The 27,545-nt window shown below is 38.8% G+C and overlaps 2 protein-coding genes across 3 annotated transcripts; both read left to right on the forward strand.

Moving 5' to 3' along the window:
• Nucleotides 1-2,324, forward strand: LOC127430478 (uncharacterized). Its single transcript, XM_051680280.1, has 2 exons — nucleotides 1-41; nucleotides 719-2,324. Exon 2 carries the CDS (start codon nucleotides 1,271-1,273, stop codon nucleotides 1,961-1,963), a length of 693 nt encoding a protein of 230 aa, XP_051536240.1. The 5' UTR covers nucleotides 1-41; nucleotides 719-1,270; the 3' UTR covers nucleotides 1,964-2,324.
• A 4,265-nt stretch (nucleotides 2,325-6,589) lies between these two features.
• On the forward strand, nucleotides 6,590-27,414 carry LOC127430475 (phosducin-like protein). 2 transcript variants are annotated; one of them, XM_051680275.1, is made up of 7 exons: nucleotides 6,590-6,809; nucleotides 7,502-7,641; nucleotides 14,984-15,075; nucleotides 22,192-22,375; nucleotides 22,788-22,969; nucleotides 23,220-23,492; nucleotides 26,658-27,414. In XM_051680275.1, the coding sequence occupies exons 4-7, from the start codon at nucleotides 22,201-22,203 to the stop codon at nucleotides 26,940-26,942; spliced, it is 915 nt and encodes a 304-aa protein (XP_051536235.1). In that variant the 5' UTR covers nucleotides 6,590-6,809; nucleotides 7,502-7,641; nucleotides 14,984-15,075; nucleotides 22,192-22,200; the 3' UTR covers nucleotides 26,943-27,414. The 2 variants fall into 2 exon arrangements, with proteins under 2 accessions (XP_051536235.1, XP_051536234.1); XM_051680274.1 differs by lacking the exons at nucleotides 6,590-6,809; nucleotides 7,502-7,641; nucleotides 14,984-15,075 and adding an exon at nucleotides 20,699-21,136 and having other exon boundaries at nucleotides 26,658-27,413.
• Nucleotides 27,415-27,545: the final 131 nt, after the last annotated feature.

Genomic DNA, 27,545 nt, shown 5'->3' on the forward strand with positions numbered 1-27,545 from the left:
GTTTCTGACGCCCCCTGTTAAGGCCAGGACATGTGCACATAGTAAGTTTTTGTCTCTAAATTGTTCAAATATTTAACTTGTTTCAAAGCTCTAAAAGTGTTTACATTTTGTTGTCCTTTGGTGTGACACCCCTAAATTATATATATATATATTGAGGATATGGTGTCACACCAAAGGACGTGGTTTTCAGTGACAAAATGTATCAACTTCCTACGCTTTTAGAAATATATGGATGAAAAAAATGAATTACCATTTACTAAAATAGACACTCATAAAATTATGCCAGTGGTATTTATCAACATTTTTATGCTTTTCTTTTTAATTTATTGAACCTTGCTTGAGACAGTCACACCATAGGAAATTTTGAGATTTGGCTAAAAAAATTAAAAAATCGAATGACAATGCAGTTTGTATAATAACAGGTCGATGTAAAGCAAAGAAATGTTTAATCATTTAATGCATTTTTAAATGATGACAATACTATTTATTAATTTTTATCTTGTGTGACAGTGAAAATGCCATGTCAACAACCCAGATTCATAAAAAGTAGGGCGGGAGTTATACTTCTGAGATTAAAAAACTCTGACTAGTTTTTATATACCCCCATTATGTAGAACAACAAATAAAGTGAAAGTGGAAATTTAGAGTAAAAAAAGGACTTAAATTTTATCTGTTTCTCCCCCTCCTCCCCCCTCCTGCTACTCAACCCGCACTTAAGATCTGTGAAGATGATGTGAGCCGTGTCTTTCGACAACAAAGGATAAGGAAAGCACAGGGCACAGATGGCATTTCACCTGCATGTCTTAGATTCTGTGCTAACCAGCTGGCCCCCATCTTCACACAGATCTTCAACAGATCACTGGAGCAGTGTGAAGTCCCATGCTGCTTCAAACGTTCCACTATCATCCCCATCCCAAAGAAACCAAAAATCACAGGACTTAATGACTACAGACCTGTCGCCCTGACGTCTGTGGTCACTGGACCCTTTCTAGATTCCCTTCAATTTGCTTATTGAGCAAACAGGTCTGTGGAGGATGCAGTCAACATGGGATTGCATCATATCCTGCAACATCTGGACAGACTAGGGACATATGCAAGGATCTCTGTTCCCATGTCTATCTGTCAGTGAATTACCAGCTTTCTGACAGACAGGCAGCAGCTTGTGAGACAGGGGAAACTCACTTCTAGCACCTGTACAATCAGCACAGGTGCCCCCCAGGGGTGTGTGCTCTCCCCACTACTCTTCTCCCTCTACACCAACGACTGCATCATGAAGGACCCCTCTGTCAAGCTCCTGAAGTTTGCAGACGACACCACTGTCATCTGCCTCATTCAAGATGACGATGAGTCTGCATACAGAAGGGAGGTTAAACAGCTGGCTGTCTGGTGCAGTCAAAATAACCTTGAACTGAACACACTCAAAACGGTGGAGATGATTGTGGACTTTAGGAGGAACACCCCAACACTGACCCCCCTCACCAATCTAAACAGCACTGTGGCAGCAGTGGAGTCATACAGGTTCCTGGGCACTACCATCTCACAGGACCTGAAGTGGGAGACCCACATTGACTCCATTGTGAAAAAGGCCCAGCAGAGGTTGTACTTCCTTCACCAGCTGAGGAAATTCAACCTGCCACAGGCACTGCTGATACAGTTCTACTCCGCAGTCATTGAGTCTGTCCTCTGCACTTCAGTAACTGTCTGGTTTGGTTCAGCTACGAAATCAGACATCAGAAAACTACAAAGGACAGTTCGGACTGCTGAGAGGATTATTGGTTGCCCCCTGCCCCCCCTTCAAGAACTATACACTTCCAGATTGAGGAAAAAGGCTGGAAAAATCACTTTGGACCCCACTCACCCTGCCTATTACCTTTTTGACTGTTGCCTTCTGGCCTTCAAAGCTCTGAGCACCAGAACTGTCAGGCACAGGAACAGTTTTTCCCTCAGGCTATCCATCTCATGAACAGTTAAATTGCCCCACTGAGCAATAACTATGTGCAATACACAGTTTAGTCTTTCTTATATTTATCCAACCTCTTCTGCCATTTCATTCCTCTGGAGAAAAAAAAAAAAAATGTGCATTGTACATAACAGATTTGTATTTACACTGTACATAACAGATTGTATTAGATTTGCACTACCCATGTGTATGTGTATGTATGTATGTGTGTGTCTGTACGTATGTGTATAATTTTTTTTTATTTTTCATTATTATCTATGTCTTGCTGCTGTTTTTGTATTGTTTTTGTATTGTTGTACACTGGAAGCTCCTGTCACCAAGACAAATTCCTTGTATGTGTAAGCATACTTGGCAATAAAGCTGATTCTGATTCTGATTCTGATGTAGCTATTAGACAGTTATAGAATATAGCCTACAATTACTACATATAAATGCACGGTTAATCCAGAAGTCCTTTAGGTTTTCCTCTAGGGGATTCACCTGATCAGTTTTGTCAAGTCTGTTCATTATTATGAGTGACTTTAGTCTTGTTTCTTTTATAAAGTAACATAAATATTGGCAGTGCTGTTTTTTTGGGCTTATTGCATTTGGACTTGCTTGTTGCATGATCGGTGGCTTTTATTAATGTAAATTAGTACAAGTACTAAGAAATATTATGACTCAACGAAGAGTAAATAAGTAGTTTGCCGAAAAACTACTCAAGTAATTACGGTATATTATCTATGCTTCCATTTTTAGAACACAAATATATTTCTTGAAAGAAATTGATGCTTCCTTTCACCAAGGATGCATTAAATTGATCAAAATACTGTCAAAATCATTAATTGGCAATATTATTACGGTTTGAAATTGTTGTTTTAAGTGAGATTTATTCCATTTTTTTCTTTACCCGTGATGGCAAACATATACTGTGTCACCTATTCCTTACAAAAGCATTCTAAAGTGCTAATTTGGTACTCAAGAAATTGAGTACGCTGCATTCTGCTCCATTTAGCTGCACTCTGTCTAGCTGTTTGAAACACTCGCCTGCTGTATATGCCCTGCTTCAGCACGTTGAGCCCACTGCCACACGCCTGGTGGTGTGTGTGTCCCCAAGTGTTCGCTCCTGTGGGGAAAGCCGCAATGCTCCGAATTGTTGTTGCTGTGATGATTCATGAAGCGCTCCATTCAACTCGGAGAGTCAGAATTTCCACCTTTCAACTGGGGAAAGTGCAATGGAATGACACTATGTCGGACTTCTAACTTGGAAACTCATGAGGAAATCTTCAACTCCCATTTGTCGATATGCAGGTGTGTGTTACATCACGCAAACATTTCAGCACCCAAGGCAGGGAGGTTTACAGTCAGTGACAAATAATATCCATTAATGGACAAATAATATCCATTAATGAGTCAAAGTTCTTACATTAAATGATAATAAAATTTGTTTAGCAAACGTTTTGCAGTGACAGGTGTTCAAAACATGGTTAATTACGGTCTCTTTTGACGATTGTAATGATAGCATTGCAGCATCGTATATCAGTTTGGCTGCTATGATACCAGTGGTGGCTGGTCCATAGGGGGTGCTGGGGCACCGTCCCACCTGGTGGAAAGTGTTTTTTTTTTTTTTTTTTTTTTTTTTATATTTTTGGTGATTAACATTTTTATTGATTTTTCACATATATACAATGAATCAACATTAACTCCCACTACTTCCCCTCTCCAATCAAGAACCCCACCCGACCCCAAACGAACATCCCAGTGGTCTTACATAAGTACACACATATACAGAGAATAAAATAATAAAAAATAAATAAATATATATATATATATATATATATATATATATATATATATATATATATATATATATATATATATATATACACACATACATACACACACACACACATATATATACATATACTCATACAATAAACATACAACTCTAAACTATACCTCTCTCCCCACAGACCCACTCTGAGAGATCTACCCCATTTCCCAATAAAATAATCCCATATCCCCAGCCTTCTACACATTACCTCTTCAAAGGCTGCCACCTTTCCCATCTCCTCGCACCACTCCTGAATCGAGGGTGCTCCCACTGACTTCCAACCCCTTAAAACAATCTGCCTGCCAATCATCGCACTGGTGAGGACCCAATTGTTTATGTATTTGTCACCTACGTTTGATGACCGCCCCATCACCCTAAACACAGAGTCTGGGGCAAAATGAAATCCGAATGCCCAACACGTCACACACAACACTCTGTACCTTCAACCAAAATTCCTGAATCTCAGTGCACCACCAAAAAACATGGGCAATGTCTCCATCCTCTGATTGGCATCGCCAGCAGGTGGGTGTGTCTTTAAGACCAAGCCTATTAAATTTAGAGGGGGTCCAATAGAACCGATGTAAAATCTTGAATTGTATAAGGCGCACCCTTGCACCTCTCGATGCAGTTCTTATGTTTTTTTTAATTCTAGCCCATTCTCCCTCCTCCAATTCTTGGTTTAAATCTTTCTCCCATAATCTCTTGAGAGTGGTTGAGACTCTGAATTTATAAGGAGTAATACACTGATGGCTCATGGCCCTTTCCAAAAGCAGAAATCACCTCTCCTAGAGTATCTGCATGGTTCCAGGGCAAGACAGAACAATAATGGGGAAAGAGGGCAACCCTGACGGGTGCCCCATCCAGAGTAAAATAATCTGAAATTAACCCATTTGTTTGGTGTCTATAAAGTAACTTGATCCAACCAATAAACGTACTCCCGAATCCATACATTTCCAAAATCTTAAAAAGATAATCCCATTCTACCATATCAAACTCCTTTTCGGCATAAAGTGAGATGGCAGCGACCGAGACTGATCATTCGCTACTGACCACATGATATTGATGAAATGCCTAATATTATCAGAAGAGCTACAACCCCGAATAAACCCCACCTGATCTGTATGTATAAGAGATGTCATAACTTTACTTAATCGGTTAGCCAAAATTTTTACATCTAGCTGGATCAGGGAAATTGGATGGTAACTTTTACACTCGTTTGGATCTTTGTCTTTTTTAAGAATCAGACTGATCAGGGCTTGTGTCATGGTTGGCAGAAGCTTTCCATTCTTTAATGATTCAGAATAAACTTCTAACAAAAGTGAACAATTTAATGGCAAAACCATCTGGCCCCGTAGCCTTGCCTGTAGGTAAGGACTTAATTACCTTGTCAAGTTTCTCCAAGTTTATCTCAGAATCAAGAGAGTTTTTTTGCTCATTCGTCAGTTTAGGGAGTTCTAATGGTTTCACAAAGTTTCTAATATCTTCATCAGTAGACGAAGACGTGGAACTATAGAGATCAAGACTTTAAAGGTGTTATTAATATCAATGGCTGAGGTAAATATTTCACCACCAGCAGATTTCACTGAGGGAATGGTAGAAAAAAACTCTCTCTGCTTTATATAGCTAGCCAAAAGCTTCCCTGCTTTGTCCCCTGACTCAAAGTATGACTGTCTTGCCCTGAACAACCAAAACTCCACTTTCTGCGACAAAATAGTATTATATCTGTATTTCAATTGGGTCAATTCTCTGAGATCATCAGACGACATTCGGTGCTTCAGCTCTGCCTCTGCACTTTTAATATATCCTTCCAACTCCACGAGTTCTCGTGCTTTGGATTTTTTGGTGAATGAGGCATACTGTATGATCCTACCCCTAAGAACAGCCTTAAGTGCCTCCCAAGCCATGCCCACAGAAGATACTGAGGACCAGTTGGTCTCCATATAGACACTGATTTCAGTCTTTAACATTTGTTGGAAATCAGGATTTTGCAAAAGGGATACATTAAAGCGCCAACTATATGATTTCTTTTTCTCTGTATGTGGTCTGTAAGTTCACCAGGGCATGATCTGAGACTAAAATGTTTCCAATTGAGCAATCCACAACAGATGAAATGAGGGACTTAGATATAAAAAAAAAAATTCTATTCTAGAGTAAATCTTATGAACTGATGAAAAAAATGTATAATCCCTACCAGATGGGTTCAAAAGTCGCCAGATATCTGCAAGACCAAGATTTTTACACATCCTGTGAAGTGTCAGTGTTGCTCTAGAGGGCTTGCACACTTTTGCTTCACTATGATCAAGGACTGAGTCCATCAAAAGATTAAAGTCTTCTCCCAATATTATGTCATGAGGGATGCCAGCAGCTTGCAACATCCCATCAAGATTTATAAAAAAGCCCTGATCATCAGCGTTAGGTGAGTAAATATTAGCCAAAATCAACATTTGTCCCTGAATTTCTCATAAAACAACAATGACTCTTCCTAATTTGTCTTTAATATGTTCGAGACATTTGAATTGTAGATGCTTATTTATCATTGTAATGACTCCCCTGCTCTTACTTGAACCAGCACTAAAGAAAACATGTCCACCCCATATCTTACCAAATTTTTCAGCTTCCTGTGGAGTAAGATGTGTTTCTTGAAGAAACACAATATCATATTTCTTACGTTTAAGAAAAGAAATAACCTTCCTTCTTTTTATAGGGTGCCCCAACCCATTCACATTCCATGTGGAGAGAGACAACTTATTCATATTAACATTTGACATATTGATATAAAAAAATGTGTGTCAAAAACAAGATTACACAGACCACATTCACCATTAATGCAACAATCAAACCCCAAACCGCCTGGAGTGGTAGGGCCGCTGCCAGGGGCGGAGGAGTGTCCCCACGGGACGCCGGGAACGCGGAGGGGCGTTCTGTCCGCTGAGGGTCGGATGTCTGACTCCGGTCCGCCCGGGGAGGAGCGGCTGCAGTCCGCCTGAGAGGGTGGAGTAGTGATCGAGGACCATGCGACGGCGCATCAGAGAACCGGTGAGTTTCTTTTTTTCTCTCTCTCCTCTCTCTCACTCTGTCGCTCCCTGTTGGCCTTTCCCTCGCCATTTTGTTTTGTTGTTTTTCCCCTCCTGTCTCCTCCCAGGTCGAGGAAGGCGCATGCTTGGGGCGCTTTTTCCAGCGCCCCTCGTGGAGTAGTGCCAACCAATGCTGACACAAGATATTCACATGTGCAAAAGTAATTTAGCCAATCAGCATCCTCGATATTATGGCTTGAGGGGTGCTGAGAGAAGCACTCTAAGCATGCGCAGAAGGGACTCTTGACATAGTCACGTTCCCTATCACCATCGTCTCATTGGATGACTGAGAGTCTCTGCCAATAGATTGTAATACTATAGCAATGATGAATGCGGACACAGGAGCAGAAAATTCAATTCAAATTCAAATTCAATAAGATCTCTTCAGCAAAATCCATTTGAGAGTAGAACTTTGGTGGAGAAACTACGGGTAAAAGAGCTTGGCCCAGATCAACCTGACATCAACATCAAACAACAGGCAAGCGAAAAGAGCAAAACGTACACCCGATGCTTCTCCAGTACTTAGTACAGCAGAAAGGCTTGGCTAGCTGGATGTAGTCATGCAAATGCCTTATTTTGCTTTCCATGTCTACTTTTAAAATGACGGGGACAGATGGAAAATGTACTTTTTTTTTTTTTTTTTTTTTTTTTTAGGATTAAGGGACCTAAAACATTTATCAGAGAGGATGAAGAAACATGAGTCTACAAGAGCACATATGGACAATAGCGTCAAGCTAGCAATCCTTGGCAGAGTCAACATAACTACGCAACTGGACGAAGGCCACAGAATCGGGGTAAGAAAGCACAATGAAGAGGTGGATAAGAATAGGCACATTTTTATCAAAGCATTCCTGACTTCAATAATAGGGTCATTGAGAATTTTGGCACTCAGAAGGACAGAAGGGCAAAATTCCTGTACAAATAAGGTGTCTGTCTCTCTCTCTCTCTCTCTCACACACACACACACATATACACACATTTGTAAAATTGTAATTTGTTTAATATTGGCATTAAATAATATAAAGAATGAAAGAGAATTCAGTGTAAAATGCAATTTACGTCTGGACCTATAAATCTATCTGCCTCCATAACCAAAAAACGTGCGCATGCACAACATTTTTTTCCACGCGTGCATTGGCTCAGAGCCCCACCTGAAAATGTTGGCACCAGCAGCCACTGTATGAGACATCTCTGACAATCAATGTACCCCTCAAAATCACAATGTAAAAAAACAATCTAAAAATTTTATAAAAAATAAGCTCCCTCTTTGACATGTTTGTGTTTAGTTGTCAGGTAATTGTCACTTAATTTAGAATGAATTGAAAAGTCACATCATGCATGATCACCATCGATCATCGTTTTCATGATCGATCATTGCTGCCTCGAGTACTCGTGCCCATCCCTAAAACTAGCAGCCAAAGACCTGCATTGCTGCAAGAGGATTCTTGGACAAACAGAACATTTTATGTATACAACATTTATTTAAATAGAAATAAACATTTTAAATGTCCCTAAATCATCTCTAAACTACATAATGTGCATTGTGACTGAAACACATTCCTATTTCAGGTTTATTCTCATTCACATATGTCCAAGTATTTTGGCTATTAAGTTAACATACTGTACAAAACTAATATAATGCAATATCATAGAGGAGGAAATTTATCCTTATTATACAAGATATGAAATGAGATTATTAAGCAAACTGTTATCAACTCCAACATGCCAACTGAATAAAATAAGGCAAAAATAAACATTTCACACAGTGTTTAGTGAGAGATATAATTGATTCAAACACTAAAAGTGGCTGTTCTGTATATGTATTATGTATAAGTCTTAATTAACATTATGGTTATATTGAAATATTATTATTATTAAGTAAATGGTAGCATTTGGTTACATTATGTTTTGTGATTTCTCATACCTTCTTTATAAACTCAGCAAAAAGAAACGTCCCTTTTTCAGGACACTGTATTTTAAAGATAATTTTGTAAAAATCCAAATAACTTTACAGATCTTTATTGTAAAGGGTTTAAACAATGTTTTCCATGCTTGTTCAATGAACCATAAACAATTAATGAACATGCACTTCTGGAACGGTCGTTAAGACACTAACAGCTTACAGACGGTAGGCAATTAAGGTCACAGTTATTAAAAACTTAGGACTCTAAAGAGACTTTTCTACTGACTCTGAAAAACACAAAAAGAAAGATGCCCAGGGTCCCTGCTCATCTGCGTGAACATGCCTTAGGCATGCTGCATGGAGGCATGAGGACTGCAGATGTGGCCAGGGCAATATATTGCAATATCCATACTGTGAGACGCCTAAGACAGCGCTACAGGGAGACAGGAAGGCCAGCTGATCGTCCTCGCAGTGGCAGACCACGTGTAACAACACCTGCACAGGATCAGTACATCCGAATATCACACATGTGGGACAGGTACAGGATGGCAACAACAACTGCCTGTGTTACACCAGGAACGCACAATCCCTCCATCAGTTATTATACTGTCCTTAATAGGCTGAGAGAGGCTGGACTGAGGGCTCGTAGGCCTGTTGTAAGGCAGGTCCTTACCAGACATCACCGGCAACAACTTCGCCTATGGGCACAAACCCACCTTCGCTGGACCAGACAGGACTGGCAAAAAGTGCTCTTCACTGACGAGTCACGGTTTTGTCTCACAAGGAGTGATGGTCGGACTTGCGTTTATCGTCGAAGGAATGAGCATTACATTGAGCCCTGTACTCTGGAGCGGGATTGATTTGGAGGGTCCGTCGTGGTCTGCGGCGGTGTGTCACAGCATCATCGGACTGAGCTTGTTGTCATTGCAGGCAATCTCAACACTGTGCGTTGCAGGGAAGACATCCTCCTCCCTCATGTGGTACCCTTCCTGCAGGCTCATCCTGACATGACCCTCCAGCATGACAAGGCCACCAGCCATACTGCTCATTCTGTGTGTGATTTTCTGCAAGACAGGAATGTCAGTGTTCTGCCATGGCCAGCGAAGAGCCCGGATCTCAATCCCATTGAGCATGTCTGGGACCTGTTGGATCGGAGGGTGAGGGCTACAAAAAAATTTGTCACCGAAATTTAATAGTGACCATCACTAAAGGGTAATTTTGTATATCCCCATGCACACACCTTACCTTCACACACCGGTGTGTATCCAAAGCCTCGGACTGAACCAAGCTTTTGTGAATGGCTTAGTATGTACCCCCTTAATACTCACAGGTATCCAGTAATGGTCTGCACGGGCCTTAAAATGAAACCCGAACCCGACCTGTACCCGAGACCGTGTAGCCCGAACCTACCCGGCCTGAACGATACTGTCAGATTTTAAGCTCAAACACGAAATCGCTTACTATCTAATTTCTTCTCCTAGCAAGTACTGTTGCAATAGGCTGTAGTTTATGTAAGCATATAGGCAACATTCATAACAGTATTGAAACAGTAAACATATACAGTTTTAACAAGGCAAAGCAGCCCCTTTGCACACTAGAGCAGAAGGGGAAAAAAGCATTGTCTTATATGCTGAACTTCACTTGGTGCAGAACAATCTGGAATGATATGAAACCCTTCAACAGTCCCCTCTTGGTGCAGAGCAATCTGGAATAATATGAAACACTGCAACAGTCCCCTCTATGCAGCCTGTACTTGATTAGAATGTTGAATCTTTGTGACAACTGCGCTGAAAACAATCTAGAGATGCAGCGCAAAAAATGAAATGGAGCGCAGGTGTCTCAACATGCTTTTTTTAAAATGTGAAGTTCTTTTTAATTTGACATGGTGTTTAAAATATGCCGGTCCTGTGCAAGACACTGTAGAAAAAGCGAGATGCAGTGCAAATTTCAAAAACATTCATCCAGCATGTGTTTAAACAATGGGAAAGCAGAACAGACGTGCACAAACTTGTCCGTTCGCACGTGTCTGTGAGTGAAAGCATGTGCATGAAACAAGTTCGGTAAGCCTGTTTATTTTTTCATTAATTACAAACCCGAAAAGAACACATAGTCCTACTTGAAAAACTGACCTGAACCCAGCCCGAAACCCATCAGGTTCTCGAGTCCCATCGGGCCCGGGTCGAGTCACAGACATCTAGTATCCAGTACGCTCCTGTTCAATCGGGGGCGGCCTGTGGCGCGTCAGGGATCCAGACCAGTGTCTCCACCTCCATCGCGGGGCACCGGTCCTGGATGTGCCCAATTTCTCCACAGCTCCAGCAGACCGGCCCAGACTTCACGCCCACACCCGTGGTAGCGGATTCACCAGTCTGTGTGGGAGAGCGGAGAGGATTAGGGCAAACCGGCAGGTTGAATGGTCCACTGGACTGGGGAACTGGTTTTGGAGACATGATTCCCCATTTCCAGGGAACTGGAACAGGATGGGGAAGGAGAGGTTGATGGAGGAGAAAGAGAGAGAGTGAAGAGGTAGAGGGCTCGCCGGACCCCAAATGCACTGCCATATGGTCCTCAACAAGCTGGACGGTGGCACTAGACCCACTCTGCCATTCCTTCCGGTAGCCGGGCAATGAACTGATCCAGTCCCACCAGATTGAGCACTCCCTCTGCGTTGCGTTCTTCAGCCAGCAGCCACCTTCGGCAGGTGTCACAGAGCTGTTGAGCATCCGTGAGCGGAAGTGCTGTCTATGTTGTTCTGGGCTGTGGCTGACCCATTGCAGGATGGCCTTCTTCATGTCCTCATACACCAGATGGTTGGCCGTAGGAAGCTGTTGGCCCATGAGTTGGGCTTCCCTAGACAACAGCGGCAGTAGGCGGGCTGCCCACTGGGTGCTCGGCCACTTCCATGCTTTGGCCAACTGCTTGAAGAGCTCGATAAAAGCCTCCGGGTCATCCTGAGGTCCCATCTTGGCGAGCATAACGTTAAGCCCGGCCATAGGTGGGTGGAGACCCCTCCTGGTGTACCAAGCTCCGTAGCACCTGCCAGTCCTCTGCTTGAGCTTGGAAGAGTGCCTGGAACTGCTGCTCCTGTTCCACACACAGCTCAAGCAGAGCCTGATGTTGGGCTTGGTGGATGCCGGCGAGGGTCTTGATTACTTAAATCAGCGGCGAGGACTCCATTACTGAATTTTTACTCCTAATCCCGGGTTTCAGAACCACTGTAATATGTCTCTTGCTCTTCAGGTAGGAAGGAGGAAGCGGGAGCCAGATAAACAGTCCACGTAAGTCTTTAATATCAACACTTTTCAGTGACACACACAAACTAATGTTTTTCAGCAGAACAAATGAACACACACATAGACACTCCTGACAGTCTCCGTCTCTCTCCTTTCTGGCGGTCTGGGTTGCCCTTTTATCCCCCTCCAGCTCTCACTGCAACAAAAGAGCTGTTAGATATAATTTCCTACAGGTGTCAATCCTTATCGCTCTTCCTCTCCCGGCCTCACTCTCTACAGGTGTCGCTCGTCTACGCCCACATCACCACACATAGCATTTTCCTTATCTACTCTTACATTTTTAGTATAATGCACTGCTAGTATTTAGTCTTTATGATCAATCACTTGTTTTTTTTATATTATTTGTCATTTTTAAGTGGCTTTGAAGGAAAGTACTACTATGTTACTTTCAGTAAATTATGACCGGACTTATCAATGGATTGGTCCACTTTTATACTTGCACATTTGGAAGCTCCATGTCATTGATTTTCCATCACAAAAACATGCTATCAGATCAGAGATGCACTCATAACATTTGAGAGAGTGTCCTTAAGTAAGAAAGAAAGAAAGACTTTAATTGGCATCTCTGTGTATACCAAACAATTAATTAATACTGTACATGCTGTGTATAGATCAGGTGGGGTTTATTCTTGGCCGTAGCTCTTCTGATAATATTAGGCGTCTCATCAATATTATCTGGTCAGTAGCGAATGAACAATCTCCGGTCGCTGCCATCTCTCTTGACGGCGAAAAGGCATTTGATATGGTAGAATAGGATTATCTTTATAAGATTCTGGAAATATACGGGTTGGGGAGTAAATTTATTGGTTGGATTAAGTTACTTTATAGGCACCCTGTAGCAGCAGTACAAACAATGGGTTAATTTCAGATTATTTTACTCTGGATAGGGGCACCCGGCAGGGTTGCCCTCTTTCCCCATTATTGGGGAAATTATTGGTCTTGCCTTGGAACCATTAGCAGCTGCTATAAGGAAGGAGGATGATTTTCCAGGGATGACGGCGGGAGGTGTGGCGCATAAGCTTCTGCTTTACGCAGATGATATTTTATTATTCGTCTCCGACCCTACTAGATCTATGCCTTGCCTTCACAGAATTATTAACTGCTTTTCCAAATTCTCAGGATACAAAGTCAATTGGTTTAAATCCGAAGCTTTGGCTTTGACAGCGTACTGTCCAGTAACGGCCTTCCAGCCGGGTGCCTTCCAGTGGCCCAAATAGGGCATTAAGTTGGGGATTTTATTCCCAGCAAATTTGTCTGATTTAGTCAGAGTTAATTTTGATCCCTTAATAAAAAGATTTTCGAATGATGTGGACAGGTGGGCTTCATTACACTTATTGATGATTGGGAAGGTTAATGTTATTAAAATGAATTGTATTCCAAAATTCAATTACTTACTGCAGTTTCTCCCTGTAGATGTCCCCCTCTCTTATTTCAAGCAATTTGATAGCATAGCGAAGTCCTTTATTTGGAATGGTAAACGTCCCAGGTTCAATTTCAATAAGTTACATAGGCCGATTGACAAAGGTGGGTTAGGCCTACCCAAGATTTTGTTTTATTATTATGCATTCAGTCTTAGACATTTGGCTCATTGGTCGCTTCCACCTGAGAGAGCTCCTCCCTGGTTTTGTATTGAAAAGGAAGTTCTTGCACCTATATTTCGATTAAACTAGCCGGAGAGGTTAAGTCGCATCCTGTTATTTTGCATTTACACTCGATATGGACAAAAGTGTCCAGAGTGTTTAATTCTGATATTTATTTAAACGTAGCCTCGAGCATATGGCTGAACCCTAAAATATGTATTAATAAGTCCCCTTTCTGTTGGTCAGATTGGATTGTGAGGGGGGTTAATACACTTGGTGACCTATATGAGAGTGGAGTATTGAGATCTTTTGAAAATTTGATTCAACATATTGGGATTCAAGTATTTACGGCTGCACCACCTGCTCTGCTCTGTTTTTGGGAGTAGCATACACCCCCCTAGAGAGGCAGATACTCTGGAAGTGGTGATTGCTGCTTTTGGGAAGGGTCATGAGGCATCAGTGTATTACTCCCTGTTAATTCAGAGTCTGGGGGACAGAGCTTTAAATTCTTTCAAAAGATTATGGGAGGAAGATTTAAATTTGTTATTGGAGGAGGGAGAGTGGGCTAGGATCCTAAAAAGCATCAGGTCTGCATCTAGAGATGCAAGGATCCGTCTGATGCAATTTAAGATTTTGCATCGGTTCTACTGGACCCCCTATAGATTGTACAGGCTTGGTCTAAAAGACTCACCCACCTGCTGGCGATCTGCGAGCTGAGAGACCTCGAGACTTTGCAGACTTACTATTATCCTGGAAACATATGCCAAATGTCATAATTTGAAGGTATCCATCTCTCCATTTGAAGGTCGCTTAGCAGAACCCTCTCAATCCAACAGAGAACTGGCCAAATGTGGTAAGCTTAAAGTATCACTACCTTGGCTGAACACTAAAAAAGATATTAATGGTCACCCAGTGACAGGTTCATCGGATCACTATGTGCTGTATGACCGGTTTCATGAAGCCAATACAAAAGACAGCAAAGATGTGTTGAGGAAGCTCACTCTAGTACCTCAGTTGGCTGGGAAAGTGAATAGCCAGGTTGCAGAGCAACTGTTCGCAAAGATGAAGAAAAACAACTACTTTTTGAATACGTCTTTGCCATCAACACATCTCTTTCAAATGAGGAACCTAATTCATCACTACAATGAAAAGAAAAACAACAAAGTGCTGGACAGATTAAGGAAGACTTTTGGGGCCATGCTGGTGACAAATATGTATGGGCAAGCTATTTTGGGTCAATTTAACTTGTCTTTTATAACATATTAACCTACCAAAATTTGTGGAAAGACATTTAAAAAAATCCTATGTTATAATATTGTAATGGTCCACTAACCACTGATGAATTTACTCTCTTAAACAGGTAATCCATGCTTCACCTCTGAGGAACCAGGTGGGACTGTTGTTGTGATGGAGGACAGTACCCCGACTGCTACGTTGGTTACAACGGTGGTGGTGAGTGTTTTCAATTAGGGTGTTATGAAGCGGTAACACATTGTTGAAGTTTTATGGTGTATTATAATTCATTTTCAAAATGTCTGCACTGCAACAGGAAATCATATGGTTTGTGACATCAAACACTTGTCTGCCAGTAGAAATTGTTGGGATTTCCAGCCAAGTGATAGGCAGTTAGCAATGGTAATATTGTTTGTTATTATGACTTAACATATTTTGTGTCTTCTGAATTTAATTTTGGTCTCTTTACCATTTTCTGTGGTAAAGCTTGACCAGGTTTTGTGTAAAAATGATCCAGATGAGACAATTGCTCAAGTTGGAAACATTACACTGCACCAAAAAGATTTCTGGACCTTGGGCCTCAATGCAGAGCTTGAGGCGACAGTTAGTGGACACACAATGATTTCAATATATATATATATATATATATATATGTGTGTGTGTGTGTGTGTGTGTGTGTGTGTGTGTGTATATATATATTCACGGAGAAGGAGAAATCAATATATAAACACGTTTGGCTTTAATATCAATTTTCTCCGAACAGGTGATGGTTCTCAGGTTTTTTCCCTTTAGACTATAGACACTTTTTTTAGGGGGTAGAGAGATATTGTTAAAAGGTAAGCTTTATTTTTGTTCGCAAAACAGCTTAAAACTCACAGTGGAATAACGATTTGCGATTTGTATTGTTCTGAGAGATCTGCAGGGGTAGCAACATTTTTCTGGAAATGTTTTGGTGCCATTTTCAGACCCTTTTGGTCATTTTTTATGTTTACTTATTTCTTGGACTAATTTTGTTTTTATATTGGTTAATATTTATGGATACAACCTTAATACAGAGAATGACAAACTTTTTGAGTCTTTAGAAGATAGAATTTCATTCTGGTTTCAGAAGTACCCACAGGCATTATTGCTGGTGGGTGGTGATTTTAATATTACTTTAAATGGCTGACAGATGGCCTCCTAGTCGGATTCATCCAGTAATACGTTGAAAACCTTCATGCAAAAATATTTGATTGATATTTGGAGGGAGATGCACCCTAGTCAGAATATTTATACCTGGAGCAGTAAAAATGGCACGAGGCAGTCTCGCATAGACTTTTGGTTGGTTGTAGGTAGCATTCCAAAGGAGACTATTTTAGTAAATATTCTTGTTACTCCCCTAACCGACCACAAGGCATTTTTTTATAAATATTAGATTCTCCCCTTTTGTAGCACCACATCGTAGTTCTTTTTGAAAAATGAACATTTCTTACTTAAGGCATGATCCAGTTCAATTAGAACTTACAAAAAAAAAAAAATCTTTACATTGGGATTTGGCACAAAAGGAAGGAGCATTTGGTAGATATTGGGAACTTTTAAAATATGAACTTGGTAAATATCTAAGGTCCTATGGTGTTCTGCTTTCTAACCTCAACAGAAGTTCAGAGGAGCAATTTGTGTCTGAAATCACCTCTCTTTCTATGGGGTCTCCCGACAGGCTCTCACCTGAGGAGAGATTGCAATTGATTGGTCTATGTTATAAATTAGATGAGATTTATGAACGTAAAGCAAAAGGGGCCTTTGTCAGGTCGAGAGTTAAGTGGTTAGAAAAAGGTGAACAAAATTCCTCATATTTCTTCAATCTTGAAAGACAGTGGGGTAAACGTAACACAATTCACCACCTGAGCGTTAATGGTCATGTTACTGATGATTATCAAACTATTTCTCACTTCTGTCATAACTGTTTTGCTAAACTTTATAAATCCAACTATTGTGCTGATACTGCCCCTTCCTTTTTAGATTCCTTAGAAAGTGTAAATTCAATTAGTGCTATAGAAAAAGATATTTGTGATCAGGATATACTCTTAGAAGAAGTAGCTGATGCTATAAAACATCTCAAATGTAACGAGTCACCTGCAATGATGGCATTACAACAGAATTCTATAAACAATTCTCAGATATTCTTGCCCCTTTTGAAAGTATTTATTGAATGCATTAAAAACCACAAACTTCCTCCCAGTATGACTCAAGGAATAATTTCCCTTATTCCTAAACAGAACAAAGATTTGCTTTATTGACAATTGGCGCCCAATAAGTTTATTAAATAATGATTATAAGATTTTGGCTCACATACTTTCCAAAAGAATTAAAAATGTGCTCGATTCTATAATAGATGAGGCTCAATCTGGATTCATTAATAACAGACATATTTCAAATAATATTTGTTTAGTTTTAGATGTTTTAGATTATTCCAGACTAGTTTCTGATGATGGAAATGTTTGAATTTGGAGATTTCTTCTGTAGTGCAATAAAAACTTTATACACGAATGGCAGTAGTTCTGTTGTCCTAAAACATGGTGCAACCCACCGTTTTGAAATTTCAAAGGGAATTAGGCAGGGCTGCCCCATTTCACCTTACCTTTTCCTTCTCACTGCTCAGCTTCTTCGTACTCACATACAAACTAGCAATCTGAAAGCAGTAGCTATTGCTGAAGGAGAGGTGATCATCAGTCAGCTTGCTGATGACACCACCCTCTTTCTTAGGGATGCTATGCAGTTCCTTTTGGCAATACATTTTATTGAGTTTTTCTCCAAAGCCTCGGGCCTGCGTTTAAATATTCAAAAATGTGAGATTTTGGCCATAAAAAACTGCAATGACCCCTTTATTCATGATATTTCTGTGAAAGAAAAGGTTTGTTATTTAGGAGTTCATATAGTGAAGGACGAAAAAGAAAGATGTATTTTTAATTTTCAACCCCTTTCGGATAAAATTCAGAAGAGATTTAACCAGTGGCTATAAAGAGATCTCTCTTTGAGAGGTAGGGTACTTCTTACAAAGGCTGAAGTCTTATTTAAGCTGCTCAATCTCTGCTTCCAGTCTCTTTGAGTTTGGTTAATACTCCTGTTGGTAAATTATGTTTTGCTTCACCCTACAAAAATAACAATAGATCAGTCCGTACACTATATATATATATGTGTGTGTGTATATATATATATATATATATATATATATATATATATATATAAGAAATAAAATGCATTTACACTGCTTAAGAGTTCTGCATGAAATCATGAAGACTTAAAACACATGATTTACACAATACAAGGGATAACTGTAAAATTATGAAGCAGTTAAAGACATTTACACAACAAGAAGAAACAGCGGCTGATATGAGAGCTCAAGAAGACTGCTGCTCAAGAAAAATTTAAAACAGCTGGACTATCAATGCGTAAGTGAATTCATATAGGTCCACAACAAGAACACACAGGCTTATTCATTTTAAAAGCTTACGTTTATTTAAAATATAAAAGCTTTTATATATCTTTGAATTAAAAACTTAATATATCATTCAAAACTATTACACACAAATATAGGCTACTACTGATTACAAAACGAATAGAAAGTATAAAGATGAATATTCTCCCTAAGTTTATTTTCCTTTTTCAAAATCTACCAGTTAGTGTATCAAAAAAGTGTTATTAGACAATGGAATAAATGACTTTGTAAATATATATGGGTTAATAGGAAACCTATTAAGTTGTCAAAAAGGCTCGGAGGACAAGAATTCCCAAATGTAATAAATTATTGTAAAGCTGCCCAATTTTAACCTATATTGATTTGGATGAAAGAAAAATCTAAAGTGAAATGGAGGAAGATGGAAATTTATCAAATGGGGGAAACTATTAGTATATCCCTGTTCCTACCCAAACAAAGCAACAAATTTAAATCAATAGATCATATTTGTATTAATAGTACATTTAGAATTTAGTAAGAATAAACGAAAAATAGTAAAATTAAGAAAGATATAGTTAATTTACAAGACATTTCTAAAGATCCTGATTTCATGCCAAATAGATTAGATAATACGTTTAAGTTCTGGACAGATAGAGGTCTGATCACTGATAAAGGAATGGATAACTTTTCAAACCTAGCAAAAAAGAGCTTCCAAATTCACAATATTTTAATTATTTACAGGTAAGAAGATATTTATTAACAAAAGATAAAGTAAAAGAAAGAAAAAAGAAAGAAAATGCATCCATTAATAAATTATATAACATACAATACAACTAATACAATAAAACATTTAGGAATTTTAAAGTGTGCATTTGAAAGAGATCAACAGGACACTCAAAATGAAATTATATAGGTGGGAGGATGAATTAAAAATAAAAATTAGTCAGCAAGACTGGAAGAAATATCCTATAATACATTCCATACTACTCAATCCAGTGTTTGGAGGGTATATGCTTGGAAGATAAAAATGAATGTTTTATAACACCTGTTATTCAAAGTAAATACAATAGTATGTTAAAAGGGGATTGTTGGAGAAATTGTGGAGAAAGAAATGCTCATTACTGTCAAATTCTCCATGAGTGCTCTAAATTGACAACTTTTTGGAATGAAGTGATTAGACAGGTTAATTTGATATTTAACTGCACAATAGAAATTATCCAGAAAACCTTATTTTGTGTAAAATGCCATTGTCCTTAAGAAATAAAACTGAACAAAATATATTTAGGGTAATCAAAATAGTGGCTTAAACCAGATCCCCCACAATTTCCAAGATGGAGAAGAACGATTTTGGAAATATACCAAATAACATTTCTAATTAATAATAAAAGTCTGGAATGTGAACATAAATGGGATTTGCTTAAAAAAATATTATAAATTAATTTAGATAGAATATTTCCTTCAGATTCTTGATTTTTGAACAAAATTAGTTAAAATACGAGGTATGATGTCCTAATTTAATTTTTTTTTGTTAAAAAGGAAGTGATGCCTTAACATTCTTTCCGTTTTATTTGAAATAAAATATAACATGTAAATGAATGAATTACACAAGTTATCAAATATGTTGTGAATGGTTATTTGATATGGTTATTCAAAGTAACATTGTGTTTTTTTATTTTTTTATTTATCTTTCTTGATGTACAATTTGTACATTTTCTTTAGAAATTATTTTTTATAATAAAAAAAAAATAATAGCTACTATTGATGAATTAAAAAGTGAGCACTTGGAATACTGTATATGCAAAAAAATTGGTATGCAATAATAAGATGTATTTGTTCTTTTTATAAATGACGTATTTTGTGTACTGCTTATATTGCTTATTGCTTATATTATTATAACTTCAAGTAAAATACTGTATGTTCATCTTGAGTCCATGAAAGCAAGACGGGGTTTGGGTGGCATTCACCCCTTTCCATAGCAATCTTGAGCTTTTAATATTTTAAAAACGATTATTTTTTGCAGGTATCATATTAGTCCATCTTACTGGCTGTTTTATAGATAGCCTAATATAGTATGTTTATATTTTCAAAGATATTTCTTGCAATGGCTAAAGGGGGTAAATGAAAAGCAATTCAATTTTAAATAAAATACAACACTCTGTCTGCTGAAAATCTACATTTAGAATCTCAAATAGTTTATCATGAAGAGTCGATTTTGTGGATTTCTAAGATTTTATTTGCAAAGTGTGCTTTAAGAGACACGGGGGAGTGACTTGATTGCGTCAGAGATGTCATTTTACTCACAGCTGATTGGTTCAGCATCTGTCAGCGATCTGTAATCCAGAACTGCTACGGAGCAGGTTAGCTGTGTAGTGTAACTTGCTATGACGATGAAAACAAATTCTATTGTCTCTGGCTGCTCTATACAAAACGAACAATTTTCATCAATTACAAGAAATCTTGACAAAGTGTGGTTGCAAAAGTATATGTTATGAATAATTTTTAAATGTATTTCACGAATCTTATTAGTTGTTTGTTTAGCAATACTGAATGGCTTTCAGTTGTTTCGCGGGAAAAAAATTTTTTTAATCAGTTGAAGGGAAACAGTAACGTCAAATGTAACATAATCTACACGATTTATCTTTTGTCTAAACACAAACACCAAAATATGTTCGACCCGCCTTCTGTCAATCGTTTCAAGCTTTCATTGGTTTATACTGATGTCAGTCGCGTGTTCTGCACTGTGATTGGCTAATACGTGTTCTTGCGCTGGCTGCAGCAGCAGATGTACAGTGGCATCACCATCGGCTGTTTCGGAGATTAATTTAGCTATAAAGAGGCCATATATCGGTAAGATTCAGTCGGTTTACCACACTGAAAATAATCATATAACCACTTTTTTGTATTAATAATATGTGATCATTTGTTCGATTTTTTGTAATAGAAATGCCGTAGTGTGGTAAGTTAATCGACTAGCTAGTACACTAGCCGCGAACACACACAATCACGAATATCACAATATCGATCAATTGTTGAAAATCATACGGCCTGTAAGTGAACAGTATTGATTATTTATTTTATGTTGGTAGTTTGATGTTCCTCAAATGTCATCTGAAAAAAAGAAATACAAAAGAAACAGCTAGCATGTTTGACAGACTAGCTAATCCTTTTACAGCTCTTTCCTCCACGTTTTGATATATGAGCCTGTGTAATGTTGAATCAATAAGCTTATTTATTGAATACACAATTTTTTAAAATAGAACTTTTTAGTTTTAGAGATCAGCTCAACGAGGGCTAACTGGATTTCCTACCAGCCCAGCTTATTTTCCCCTTGAGGTCATTTTGAACATGTCTATATTTAGTGATAATGTCATAATTGCCTTAGGATACAAATCTAGTTAAGATTAACAAATCTATATAGATAGATAGATAGACACAATAGAAAGAGCTATTTAAACACAATAGATAGACAGACAGACAGACAGACACAGTAGATATATATATAGAGAGAGAGAGAGATAGATAGATAGATAGATAGATAATGTTAAAATAATTTCTCCTGTCTCAGTTTAAAATACAGAGACAACTAAAAGTTATCGGTAGGTTGATTCCCCCGAAAAGTGTAAACACGATGGCTCCGTGGCACAGTCAAAACATTAGCACAACCGATGGCATGAGTTTGGGGTGGGGCAATCTGTTTGATTGACCAGTGGTAGACAGTGGTCTTATTCAAACCATTATGACTTTCTCTCTCTGTCTGTACAAAGATCCTAAAGAGAGATTTTTGTTTGTTTTACCATCAGGCCTAAAACTAAACCTCTGATTTTGACTCTTGTCAGTGTGAAGTGTAATTCCTATAAGAGACTAACACCCCAACAACTCCCTTTCTCTCACCTTTGGTTTAGTGAGTAGTCATGACAACGCTGGATGATAAGATACTAGGGGAGAAGCTGCAGTATTACTACAGCAGCAGTGAGGATGAGGAGAGTGACCATGAGGAAGAGGAGAACGCTTCCAAAACCATCCGCGATCAGGAAGTGCTGGATGTGGAAATCGACTACAGCGGAGACGGCAGTTCGGTCAACACTGGTACGGTTGCCGAGGGAACATAACATCCTCTTAGGCCCCTCATCTGACACTGCAGACTTCAGTTAGAATAAACAGCATCTTTAAAGATGTATTTTCAGTGTTTTGTCATTGAACGATAGTAGATAAAGTGAGTAGTAATTGGCTGGTCATTTGATCTCAACATGGTGGCCTCTTACAGCACCTTTAAAGGTGAAGTTTGCAATTTCAGTGCCACTAGCATCACCAACCATGATTGTTTTCATACAAGCTTCCCAAACACTCACCCGATCAGCCATTAGTAAAAAAAACAAGTCATGTTACCTTTAAAAATAGGTAAGTCTGTTTCTCATGTGCTGAATCCAAGCATATCAATTACATATCCGGGAGACTGTTGCCAGATCTGACTGCGTTTATGTGTGTGTATCTCTCACAGGGCCCAAGGGTGTGATTAATGATTGGCGTAAATACAAGCAGTTGGAGAATGAGCAGCGTGTGGAGCAGCAGAAAGAGATGGAGCGACTCATCAAAAAACTCAGCATGACCTGCAAATCACACCTGGATGAAGAGGCCGACAAACAGAAAGAGAAAGACCTGCAAGATAAGATCGCAGGCAAAGTGAGAAACGCTCTATACACAGATCAACACTGACCATCAGTAGGGGTGGGCGGTATGACAAAAAACTGATATTATTATTATTGGAGTAATTTTTTATCATGGGAATGGTATATTTCACAGTATACATTAGATAAATAAATGGTTTATATATTAACTACCACGGTATAAACGGCACAGCAAAATCATTACTGGTTGGTGCATTTCTACTGGCAGAATGACGTCCTAACCATCACTTTCTCTTTCACTTCAGATGCCCCTTCGTGTGGATGAGGAAGATGAAGATGATGATGAGGCCTTCCTCCAGCAGTACCGTCTGCAGCGCATGGAGGAGATGAGGCGACATCTGTGTGGGGGGCGGCGCTTTGAGAAGGTGATTGACATTTCCTCGGGAGAGGAGTTTCTGCATGCCATCGACGAGGAGGGCAAGAACACTCTAGTGCTGGTCCACATCTACGAGCCAGAGGTGCCCGCCTGCCAGGCCATGGAGGGCAGCCTGCTCTGCCTGGCACTACAGTATCCAATGGTAACACTAATGAAGAAATGTGTTCATTATAGGGCTGCCAGCATTAAAGGAATATTCCGGGTTCCATAGAAGTTAAGCTCAATCGACAGCATCTGTGGCATAATGTTGATTACCACAAAAATTCATTTCGACTTGTTAGTCCTTTTTTTTTTTCTCCCCTTTTCTCCCCAATATGGAATTCCCAATGCACTCTAAGTCCTCGTGGTGGCGTAGTAACTTGCCTCACTCCGGGTGGCGGTGGACGAATATCAGTTGGCTGCGCGTCTGAGACCGTCAATCTGTGCATCCTATCACGTGGCTTGTTGAGCACGTTACCGCGGAGACATAGCACGTGTTGAGGCTTCACGGTATTCTCCGCAGCATCCACGCACAACTCGCCACGTGCCCCACCGAGAGCGAGAACCACATTATAGCAACCACGAGGAGGTTACCCCATGTGGCTCTACCCACCCTAGCAACCGGGCCAATTTGGTTGCTTAGGAGACCTGGCTGGAGTCACTCAGCACGCCCTGGATTCAAACTCGTGACTCCAGGCGTGGTAGTCAGCGTCTTTACTCACTGAGCTACCCAGGCCCCTCATTCGTCCTTTTCTTTTAAAAAAAAGCAAAAATCTTGGTTACAGTGAGGCACTTACAATGGCAGTGAATGGGGCCAGTTTTTGGAGCTTATAATTGTATAAAATTGTTTTGTTGAATTGTTTGTTTATTATTTGAGCTGTAAAGTTGTTTAAATTGTCATTTTAGGGTTTTAACGTTACGTTGTCATGGCAACAAAGTTGTAAAATTGGAAATAATTTTACACAAAAAAGGTTTGTTAGCGATTTAATGACACTTAAATCATGTTAACGTATAATGTTTACGTCTTGTGGCTATACTTTTGAAACAGTGAGTATTTTAACATTTACAGATTGGCCCCCATTGACTTCCATTGTAAGTGCCTGATTGATTTTTTTATTTTATTTAATGAAAAAGAGGGTGTGGTGGAAATTCACCTGTGAAATGAATCAGGCCACTCCAGTGGTAAAGCTTAAGCAAAGAAACTCTTTATTCTTCTTATTCACGAGCCCGGGTAGCCTCTCCTACTACCAAAGTATACCTCAGAGAGCTACGAGTGTTAGTCCCAAAATTCAGATTTTTATTCAGTACAATCATGCATAATCATTTTTCAGAAGACAAAGGATCAACTAAATGATTGGCTAAATATAAAAAGTGATTACCATAGAACCTCCTGTCTTTCTTCACCTTACATGGACAGGTTCCTGTCCTGAAATGCACTATTCTTCATCCACACTAGTCTTCCTCAGTACATCCCATAATAATATGTTTTTCACTCTTCGGCTGTGCTCTCTGATAAGACACAGTTCTCTGCCTCCTTTTTATCTCTGAACTTGGCAGAGATGACCACACAAAAAACTTCAGTCGACTTAGCTACACAAAGAGAAACTATTTCTCTAAGCATTTGAACATGTTTGGTTCACTTACAGAAAGCAATTTACAGTTAATAAGAAATAATAGCAAAGAAACAGAGCATAATGTAAATAAATTTTCCACAAGGGACAAGTCGAAGTTATTTTTCATGGTAATCAACATGACGCCACAAATGCTGTCGATTGACCTGAACTTGTATTGAACCTGGAATATTCCTTTAAAGGGATAGTTCACCCCAAAACTGAAAATTCTTTCACTGTTTACATACCGTCATGTTGCTCCAAACCAAAAGGAGATGTTAGGAAGAATGATGACCTTAGTCACAGTTCAGTTTCATTGTATGTAATAAAAAAAAACAGAAAGTAAGAAAGAAAACCATATGGGTGTGGAACAACATTAGAGTGAGTACATGATGACAGAATTTTCATTTTAGCTTGACATTTCTTTAATGGGTTAAATTATGAGATAAGTTAAATAAAGTTGATAAAGTTCACCAAGAAATACAAATTCTGTCATCATTTACTTAACCTCATGTCATTCCAAACCTGTATGACTTTATTACGTGACACAAAAGTTTTCTGGAATCTGTTTGAAAACAGTGATTATTTTTGCTATTTGTTTTGGTGACGCTAGTTGTGCCGAAATTTCACACTTTAATAAGCTGTAATGCGAATTCCAAGTCTTTTAAAAGAGAACACCAATAGCCGATGAATGCACTGTATTTTAAAAGTACATTTAGAAACATATTACAACAAATCAAATCAAGCCATTTTTATTTGGATAACATTTTTCACAATACACAATTTTTCTAGACAGCTTTACAGAAAAATCATACTGTAATGTAGAGGTAAACAGAAAGTGGATTTTGCAGATACCGATAACTAAGGTTTTGGGAAAGGCCGATAGTTTTTAAAATGTATTTATAGAATGTCAAAAACATTTCTTATTCTTACTTTACTATGACAGGCACAGACAAAGAGTCCTAAATTAATAAAATCCCAGATGCAGTTTATTGTTCAACCAAAATCCCCAAAATAACCAGAAAAAATTAAGATTTGGTGCATAACACGGGACTTATAAGTAATAAGCAAGTCCGAAACACACTGGGGACTCTTATTTTGAAATGACGTAATGATGAAAAAACAATATCAGCAATATCACCATAAAGTTTTGCCAATAACAATAGTTCCAAAAAGCAACTATCGGTACCGATTAATCGGTAAAACCGATATATCGGTCTACCTCTAATGTAATGTATTACATGTCCTAGAGTCCCTAGTGAACAGTTTCATTGAAAGCCATGCCTTAATGTCATGATTTTCAATATAATGTCAAAATGAATCTCAAAATTTAAGATTAATCATGTAACCACAAGAAAATGTTGAGATTAATCATAATTGACCGTACTAATATATTATATCCTGAATCATCCTGAAATCATTTGTCTTCCATTAATTAAAATGTGTCATAAGTTTATTTCATCCACATCTCTGATAACGATACAGCAACAAGTCAGCCTCAGTGACTTGGTATGCATCAGCAAAACTAATAAATATTTCTGGAAAATTTTGGCTGTGAATTCTTAAGACTGTGAATAGGAAATGACACTGCTGTTTTCTGTTGTGTTTGGGTGTTTTGTGAAGAGTGCAACCTTTTAGGTGTTCACAGTAAGAATATTTTGGCTTTGAAGTAAATGCTGAATTTGTTCACTTCTGTTTTTTCTCTTTGTGACCCACAGGTGAAGTTCTGTCGGGTCAGGGGCTCTGCGGTGGGCACCAGCGCTCTGTTCCGCAGCTCAGCTCTGCCAGCCCTGCTGCTGTACCGTGGAGGGGAGCTGGTGGGCAATCTGGTGCGCGTGTCCGATCAGCTTGGCGAAGATTTCTACGCCACAGACGTCGAAGCGCTGCTGCAGGAATACGGCCTGCTTCCAGAGAAATACACACAGCCAAACACACACTCGTCTATTCGAAACGCGGCTGTCACTCACCCCAGTGACTCAGACAGCGACCTGGATATAGATTAAATGCAATGATACAACTGTTCATACACACACACACATACATATAGAGGAATATACATTCTTGTGTACATTCACATCATGATTCAGACCCAATACAGTGACCAAAAACATGGTGGTTGCAAATGCACATTTACTGATGTAAATATTGGATCTTTAAACAAACATTACAGCTCTCTGATCATGACTACTGGACCAAAAGAACAGACCAGATGTGTGTGTGTGTGTGTGTGTGTGTGTGTAATTTCAGAAAACTCTAGAATCAGGAGTGTTTCTTTATGCAAACAAAAATGCAAAACCCTTCCGAGAACCCTGCATTATTGTTTCACTATTTATTCTAGATTTAGATTTATGTATTTGTTTACTTGTGTGTTGTCATTTGGACCTCTTAGTTTGCTTTACCCTCTGTTAGTTTTATACATTTTATAAGCATATCCATAATGATGAATGCAAAAATAAAAAAAAGTTAATTATGATTTTTACTTTATCCTGTATTTACTTTGACATATGTGCATATATATATATATATATATATATATATATATATATATATATATATATATATATTATTCATATATTTTAAAAAGAAATATATGAATAATATTTTTT

The sequence above is a fragment of the Myxocyprinus asiaticus genome, chromosome 40 (genome assembly GCF_019703515.2).
Source record: "Myxocyprinus asiaticus isolate MX2 ecotype Aquarium Trade chromosome 40, UBuf_Myxa_2, whole genome shotgun sequence".
Lineage (NCBI taxonomy): Eukaryota > Metazoa > Chordata > Actinopteri > Cypriniformes > Catostomidae > Myxocyprinus > Myxocyprinus asiaticus.